The sequence below is a fragment of the Haplochromis burtoni genome, unplaced genomic scaffold, assembly GCF_018398535.1.
Source record: "Haplochromis burtoni strain Fernald_Lab_line unplaced genomic scaffold, NCSU_Asbu1 Contig_1628, whole genome shotgun sequence".
Taxonomy (NCBI): domain Eukaryota; kingdom Metazoa; phylum Chordata; class Actinopteri; order Cichliformes; family Cichlidae; genus Haplochromis; species Haplochromis burtoni.
In genome coordinates, this window is record NW_024583989.1 from 6,241 (window position 1) to 15,684 (window position 9,444).

Genomic DNA, 9,444 nt, shown 5'->3' on the forward strand with positions numbered 1-9,444 from the left:
TTACTTTTTTTCAGTAACTAGTAATCTAACTAATTGCTATTTCTATCTTTACAATGTTGTTACTGTTACTAACAAGAACATGTGGTGTGGACACATTGCAGTTTTTCAACACACAGATGGTTGAAGCTGTCTTCAGCTAATTTAAAGTGGAGACTTTCAGAATTTCAGACATATTAACCAACTGCCATATTAGCCAACTGCCTGAGACAAAGGAAAGCTTCATTTTGTTGCCTATAGGGTTACATACTGATTCAATATTAATTTTAGTACCAGGAGCTTCTGCTTAAGACTCTGCTTCCTCCTCATCGTCACCCAGTCATCCTGTTTCCCCGGCTGCTCGGGACAATCTGCCAGAAGGAGCTAACCTTTGGCTAATAGATTGTAATTGTTTTGATTGTGGTAGGAAGAACAAAACTCAAATCAGGAAACAGTTAAAGTGGAGACTTTAAATTAGATTTTCTCCTGAATAGTATTGCTATGTTTGCTGCAGGAAGAAACTGTAAAAGCTGCATTTTCTAAGGAGCAAAAACAAAAAACTCCACCCTTTCTATGGGCTTAAATTGTGGTCATAAATATTTTGTACTTGTAAATCAAATGTGTAGTTGTAAACTCAGTTTTGTAACCTTGTAAACCAGAATATCTGAATTTTTTAGTTTTGTGCATCTATTTGTGTGTGTCTGTGTAAAAAAAAAAAGATCTGGATTTTTTTTAAACTAACAAAATAGTTACTTTCCTAGTAATAATTTACTTTTATAATCTTGTAACTCAGTTACTAACTCAATTAGTTTTTTAAAGAAGTAACTTCTTACTATAACAAATTAATTTTTCAAAGTAATTTTCCCAGCACTCGTAATAGTATCTAGCACAATTTTTGTTAACTCTTTATAAGATGGATTTGCAAAGTTTTGATCATGCTAGAAAGAACAAAACACAAATCAAGAAACAGTCATTTCTTTTCAATTAAGTTACAAACTATTTTGTTGCCTTGAGGTTCAGTATCTATACGAGAAATGCAGTTTTTAATACATGTTTAAGTGCTCAGTATTGTATTTGCACTTTTTATCTGCAGGGTAAACAGGAGCATGAAGAAGCAGCTGGTTTGGTTCAGGTAAGGATTTTACTGAATTTCAGACATATTAGCCAACTGCCTGAGACAAAGGAAAGCTTCATTTTGTTGCCTATAGGGTTACATACTGATTCAATATTAATTTTAGTACCTCCGATTGACATAACTGGATGTCCGACGTAAATTACAGTTTTGCTGAATTTATTTTTACCTTTCAGTTTTACATTTCCCTCAGTGTTCTGGTCGTCTTTGCTGGTTTCTCTAGCCTTACATGTTTCAGAACAGAATCACCAATTACCAGAGTTTGTTGCCTGGCAGGTGATTCAATAAGTGGGGAAAAACAGTTAGACACATGAACAGATTGGTGGTGTACCAGGAGCTTCTGTTTAAGACTCTGCTTCCTCCTCATCGTCACCCAGTCATCCTGTTTCCCCAGCTGCTCAGGACAATCTGCCAGAGGGAGCTAACATTTGGCTAATAGATTGTAATTGTTTTGATTGTGGTAGGAAGAACAAAACTCAAATCAGGAAACAGTCATTTCTTTTCAAGTCAGTTTAAAACTGTTTTTTTCCCCTTCAGATTTAATGTCCATATGACAAATACAATTTTAATACATGTTTAAGAGGTTAATATTCTACACGGCTTTGTACTTTTTTATCAACAGTGTGAACAGGAGCATGAAGAAGCAGCTGATGTGGTTCAGGTAAGGGTTATACTGAATTTCAGACATTTGGGCCAACTGCCTGAGACAAAGTAAAGCTCCATCCTCTGGTCTATAGAGATTGACCACTCTCTACAGAAACCAATAAATGACTGAATCTAAAAACTTAATTCATAGGGGGTTGGTGGGATCTGATCCAAGCTCGGGACATTGGAACAAAACCAAACACGCATTAAGAGGCGATCAATTCAGAGGCAGCTCAGTGATCCTGCTATTCTCATTCAATCTTCTTTAATATAAGATTCTCATTCCAAACACTAGTTCTCTTCTAATTATCGAAGTGTTTCTCAGCTTCTCTTACAATCATCTGTACTAAGCCTGCACAAGGCACCTCGACATGTGTCATGTATATGGCGTGTTGTACAGAAATTATTTCCTGATAGATAGAATATATATATTCACAACAATGTGGCTGTCAAATCTGTAAGATGCGAGGGAGAATGTTGTAATGCACACATCTATGAACATCTATCGGAACCCCTATAAGATGTAGCGCCTTCATGGGCAGTGTAAGCGTATAATCAGATGATTTTCGCCAATAGGGCTGATTGGAGCTGGCTCGGACCTGGCTTATTGAAGAACAAGAAGTGGCTACAGCTGTTCAAAGTCCCACAAGGCTGGCTGACATGATAGACGATGGGCAGGGCTGTGAGTACACAGACTGTGTTTATTGAACGCAATATGGATAAGATCTTGGAGAAGAAGATCAGCTGAACACGGAACACACACACACACGCGCATGTACACTGACACAGACCTACATTCGACGGGATTCACGACTGGAATAGAGCCCATGACCCCACCTACCACCCCACAATATATCACATACATATATAACGTGTTAATACACACCACACACACCCACACATACATCATATATAGCAGTTATTATATATACAGCAGCATAACACACGACTATATAATATTAATTACATACCACCAAAACACCACCACAAACATACACATATCAATATATATTCAACATCATATAGTACCCCTCCAAACGCCTTGAAGTGTCTTCTATGTTGTGAGATGTGATGATTCATGTGCAATGTGCTGAGGTGTTTTTTTTTTCTGTGTCAAACTGATCTCCCTGTTGGACCTCAGTCTGGGGGGGGGAGTTCTTTTTTTTCCTCCCTAACCCCTTCCATTGTTATTCCTCTCTGACCTGTCTTCCCCATATGACGTAATGTATGTATGGTCGGAAGGGTAAGATGGCTCTGGCAAGGCTGGCAGCAACCCAATTTCCCTCGGGATGAATAAAGTATTATGTCAATGAAAAATTGTACTTAGTAGTCAGTATAAGCTTTTAATGATATAAGTTTACATGTGATAGAATACTGCATGATGGCCTTTTTATTACTTAGAACTGATTGTTCTTTATAAAAACTTGTTCTGATATTTTTATCTGAATCTTCCCACAGCGATAGTAAGAAGCTCAACAAGCAGTTCTGACCTCTTACCAGGAAAAAGAGCTGCTTCCCACATTCCACACACACACACACACATCACAACGCACATCACGTATCAACATTCCACTGAACATATATATATTGTATATACAATGTGGAAGAACACATATATATATATATATATACATATATATTGTATTATGTATATATATATATATAGACACACACACACACACACACACACACATATATATATCAACTGTCTAACAGAGAAAAAGAGCTGCTTCCCACATTCCACCACACACACACACCAATATTCCACTGAGCAAATGTATTCATTATTGTATTACTTTTCTCATGTATAAATAAAGACAAGTGCATGAACAGAGCGCTGATCACAGGGCCCCCACTCTCGTGTGAGCGCTCTGTGACCGCCCTTGCAAGTAAAACCTGCAGCGTGTGTGTGTATCCACTCTCTGACTCTCAGCTGAAGAAGTGTCATTTAGAATAAATCTCTTGACATATTATCAATCAATCAAGAGCAAATCAGGGGTCAGCATCTTGCCCAAGGATACTTGCATGCAGACTTTCTTCACTGCCCTTCTAAATTATACTGTCTATACAGAGATGCTTCCTGGTGCAAAACACTGTCCTTGCATACACCTAATAAACAACACAGGATTATCATGGTATTGTTACAACCCCCTCTGCTAGGGGACAGGGAGTGAAATAAAGGTTTTATTGCAAAATTCAAACAGAAAACCGACAGGGCCACGTACTGCAAACCACTGGGCATATAACCAGCACAAAATTAACTAAACCTAAAACCTAAAGCTAACTAAGGCTAACCTCACGAGCAGTAACACCTCAAAAATCTACTCAAGCTAAGTTCAACCATAGTTAGGGGTTAACAAGCAGAGTTCAACACTATGAACAGTGTTTAGCGAGCAGGATATCATCTCAAATGTACTTCATGAAAGTATAGGTAATGAATGCAGAAACACAGCCCCAAGGGTGGTAACACTATATAATATAATTTACAAATAAACAAGACAATCAAATAAAATCATAAAGTAATGTGAAAAATTAATGTTACCTACATTATCTAAGTACAAACTGGTGTTTATCCTTTGATAATGTAACACAAGCTTTGTTCCTACCAGGCCTTGAACCTGTTCTCTGACGGTTCTGTGTAAGCAATCTTTTTTTATTTCATTGGCTGTTGCTGCATTCACACTGAATGCATTACAGCCAATACGCAATGGCCCCCCACAGAAAGAGTAGCAGTTTACCCACTAAACCTCTCAGTGAGACACATGACAAGCTAACAAACTATAGATAAGCCTTGTGGTGAGTATTACCTCATAGGTGGGGCCCAGACTATGGTGAGACACAGACAAACCAGTACACAAATTATATTCAAATGAGGGATGCTGTAATAGAGTCAATTGTTGCCTTATGGCTTATAAACTGGGAAGTGAACGTGATATCAATGTGTTTTAAAAACTGTGGGGATCCCAAGAAGTTGTTCTACACATGTGTGGATTTTTATTTGTGTAGAGCTTAAATTTAAGGTCACAAGTGCAAGTTAAAAAATGTTCTGTAAAAACTTTGCTCCAAAAGTGGTTGGTGGAATTAAACAGGGAGTGAATTTCCAGGTACTGTTTATAAGGCTGGGGAAACCTGCAGTAAGCTTTCGTCACGACGAAACATTTCTCCCACTGAAAACACTATGTCCAGTTGAACAGAATCAACTTTTGGGGATTAACTTACTTGGATGATTGAGCGTGTATCTAGATGTTAAAGAAAAAAAATTCACCCGAGGATTTGTGTGCCTCACACTAGCCTCATGCTAACTCTCCAATACACATGAATGGGGAGGGATTTGAGAGACAGAAAAACTGTAGAAATGAAGTGAAATAAATATCTTAGTTTTGCAGACAGTTGTTCTGGTCAATTTGGTGTAACAGTAGGGTCTAAGTCAAACGGTGTGGGAGAAATATGGCCTAAAAGAAGGGAAGTGATTCAAAGTCGATGTGACCCTATCAGCAGAAAAGAGGAATATTTCAGAAAGTGTATAAATTGTAAAAATCTGAATGGAAGCACGCAGCTCACAGACAAGCGACAAACGGTGTGAGACTAGTTAGCGGCTAAAGACATAGATTAATAATAAACAAAAATGGCTGCTGCTTTACAACGATCCAATGACAATACAAATAGGCAAAATGGCCGCTGACATTAACATCCATGGCACAATTTATTCTTTAACATGCAATTGGAACACCTTAAGTCTTTTCAAAAAATTTAAAAAATCCCTGCCCTTGAAATAACAACAAAGGAATAACTAGAGAACACATTTCCTAAAGAAAACTCAAGTGTGAATGCAGATAGCTGAATTGTTTGAGATGAAATGTCATAACTTCTGAACCTTTGGTTGGAAAAATATCCATTGACCTGAAATACACCGAACCATTCATCTGAAAGTCAAAGTGCAGAATTGCTGAAAGCTGAAGTTCACAAAGTCTAAATTTTCTTTTGTCATTAATCAGCTTATTCTGTTCAGCTACTTTCAAACTCTGAAACTACTTCTTCTGTGTGAACTTCTGCTCTCATGTGAATGAGTTGGTGTATTCAGTGTACACACTGTGTACAAGACTAAGTAATTATAAAAATTCAACTCAAACGATTCAGCTGTCAGCGTTCACACTGAATTTTCTTCAAGAAATGCATTCTCTAGTAAACTGGTATTATCTTAGTCTTGATAATAGTATGTGTCTTTAATATGATTTTTGATATCAGTTATTGAGTACTTTTGCCAACACATCCAGCTCTGTGTGGTTTGGTAATTCACTTACCGATCATCTGCAGGATCAGACTTGGTGCAGATAAAGTGGATTTGCTGACATTGACCACCATTTCCAATGAGGCCATGTGCACTTTTTAGGATCTCCCAGGCTTCAACTTCTGATGCTGCTCGAGTAATTTCAGCCACTATCCACACAGTAGAACAATCTACAACAATCTGAAAGAGAATCATAGAATGTCAATTTTAAATAATTACACAAAACAATGTTCAGACAACACAGGACAAAACAAGATGCAGTGGATGTGAATAAAATACCTGTTTCCACATTTCGTTCCTGCTCTTGTTACGATCACCATTTCCAGGAAGGTCCACAAGTGTGACATGCTGGAGGAGCTCATTGTGTGGCACCCTGACAGTCACACTTTTCACTAGTGGCCAAAACCACTGCTGTGCTTTATATCCATCTTCCTGCTTTGGTCCACCCTTTGTGTATATACGAAGTTTTTGAGATAGCTCTTGAGCCTGCAATAAATGAAATAAATACGATAATGCAAAACACGTAACCTGTACAATCACTGAACGTGTCTTCAAATTGGATTAAAGAAGTAGTGCAACGTAAAATATGACTGAAGAGCAACGATAACGTGTAGTGAGTATTGTAGCTTTTAGTGATACTATACCTGAATACGTACCTATACCTAACTGAATTTCTAAAACTTACAATTACAGTAAATTAGGAGCAGAAAACCCAAAATACAGCACAGGCTAATGTAAGTATGTACAACCATATGTACACTCTTGACCTCAGGAGCTAATACTGACATCTTTAGGATGAAAAACTTTTTGAAAGCTTTTCTCATACCATCTATCCATAACATGACTTTTTGTTTGTTTCAAATCCTCTAAATCCATTTCAGTGGAACTCAAATTTGTTTGTTTTTTTCTCCTTTTTTAAAGCTTTTCCTTGATGAACTTGCTGAGTTGCACAGCGACTATCACTCATTCGGTTAAAAAACTAAAAAACAAAAAGAATTAGAACCTGCCCTGGTACATTTGGTTGTCATTTTATGGATTTGGAGGTGTGATAAATAAAAATGTTCTCAGTTACAAATCCACTAAACTTGCAGTTAAATTAGTCCAATTTCTATAGAGTCGGCCGACAGTAAATTATGTCAGTCCTCGAAAACTGAAAATATAAATACTTTCTCAAAGAATGCATTATTTAGAGTTTCTGAGCTTACTGTGTCACATTCCAAAGATTTCTTCATGGAGTTTAAAAATTCTGGAATATGTCTGAAATGCTTTTCTTCAATGAGGTTTTTGTTTTTCCACTCTCTGAGTGCTCAGATAAAGTAGAAAAGGTCTATATGAGAATCAGTCTTTTCTATTTAAGTAGGATGGCAGGACCTGACAAGGGAGCTCACTGTGCTGAGCTGCAGGAGGCAGCTGGAAAACATTGTAAATAAACATTCACATTTTTGTTTGTGTCTTTGGTCCTTTGATCACATCTAGTTTTTAAACTGGTCAAAAGCAGCACTGAGGTTTGATAAGGCAAGAACAGATTTGTTTTGTGATTTTGGTCTGTAGCACTTATCAAAGATGCATTATATTCTACTCTGCTTCTATTTTTTTTTCTTTCTTCATTTTTTTAATAACAGTTAAAGCCCAATTTGCATAGAGTAGGCCGTCTATAAATTATATCAATTTCAGACTTTGCAAACAAATTTCACTCAGTAAAACAAGAAACATTCTAAGTAATAGTAAGTAATAGAATAGCATTTGACCTTACTGTGTCACAATTCAAAGATTTCCTCTTGGACGCTAGAAATTCTGGAATATTTTTGAAATACTTTGGTTCTTTAAGGTTTTCAAGGGATTTGTCTTTCCATTCATCTCCATACAGGGCTGACAGCTTTTTAACCATGTCCCGATAGTCATCATCACCTTTCTTGTAAGTTTTCAGTGACCATAATTCATCATGCCACTCCTAAAACAAGATAAAAACAAAAACAATCTTTGGGTTTTCTTAAATGTCATGCAGACTAACTAGAAATTATAATTATTATAATTATGTATTATATAATTATTATATACATACTTATATATACATATACTGTGAAAAATAAACATTCATTTTATTGTACCTCTTCTTTAATGAACTCAATTTCCGCTTCATACTTTAAGCTACGTGTGTTAGCTTCCACTTTAATCACGACTGAGGTGCATGCGCTGATACTTCCAGTGGGCAAAAGATTCTTCTCATCAATGATGGCATTGATTAACGAGCTCTTTCCAGCCCCAGTTCTTCCAAAGACACCAACAAGCTCTCTCTTGTTAATCTCTAAATCACTGATTTTATTCCTATGGAACAAGAGTTTAAATGTGAGTTAATTTATTCAACAATGAAATGTATCGCAAAATTAGAAAGCCATCTCTTTGTGAACACCTTGTGTATATGATTTCCGTTCACCAGAATGGTCTTACAAAAGAGATCTGGATCTCATATAAATAAAGCTTCATTATACCTTAAGTAAAAGGTCTTACTTAAATGTTTATATACCCACTTTATAAAAGCACCAAGTTCTTCTTTGTCGTTTATATGGTCCTTGATTTGTTTCATTATGCCTTTCACTTCAGACAATATTCTGGTGTCTGTCAAAGTGAAAGTAAAGAAGTGTTTAGCAGGAATTATGAACCATTATAAACACACAATGTGATACACTGATATCCAAAAAGGGTAATGTATCAGGTTCTTATGGACCACTTACCAAGTACTTACGGCACAAGTTGATTGTTCAATGTTTGATTTGAAATAAGAAAAATTTAATATAGTACCTCAGATACCAGCAAACTGATGATAAAGTTTTTTCCTGCTATACAAGAAAAATTTCATTGGATATGTTGTTTAGAAACAAATAAAAATACCTGAGTCACAACGTCTTTTAGCTGCTGGGAAACATTTGAGGGACTCAGCCTGAAGATCCGACTTTTGCTTTCCTAAGCCACAAAAAAATATCCGTTTGTTGGCTGGGTCTCTCTCGATATCCAAACTTAAGCTCAATGGAATCATTTAGTCAAAATAAAAATATTTCTGCTTTGAAAGATGAATATGAGATGTAATAGATAGATGTTCTACCTGTATCACTTGTGGATGGCAAACCTGAGGATGAATATAGTTATACAGGAATTATACTATTTGCATTGGCATTGTCTTTAAACACATTTAAAGGACACTAACATATAAGTTTTACAATCAACAAACTTAAATGCAGTTATTTTTTATTAACCAGCAGACTGATGAAAAATAAATTACAATAACCTTCTTCTTAGTAAACATTGGTGATACTATGAGACAATTCTTTCGCATAATTAAGTCCCAGTCACAAAGAGCTATAGAGACGGTTGGCAAACCTCCTAGCTAGGGTAAAATGTATATTCC

At 36.4% G+C, this 9,444-nt stretch overlaps 1 protein-coding gene across 1 annotated transcript; it reads right to left on the bottom strand.

Annotated features, from left to right (window-relative positions):
- Positions 1-6,054: 6,054 nt before the first annotated feature.
- Positions 6,055-9,137, bottom strand: LOC121813398 (nuclear GTPase SLIP-GC-like; the record flags this gene model as incomplete). Its single annotated transcript, XM_042217141.1, is given in 6 exon segments — positions 6,055-6,221; positions 6,321-6,527; positions 7,795-7,992; positions 8,150-8,366; positions 8,570-8,657; positions 8,931-9,137. Coding segments are annotated over 6 exon segments (1,022 nt in total), but the record flags the coding sequence as incomplete, so codon positions are not given.
- Between the last annotated feature and the right edge of the window lie 307 nt (positions 9,138-9,444).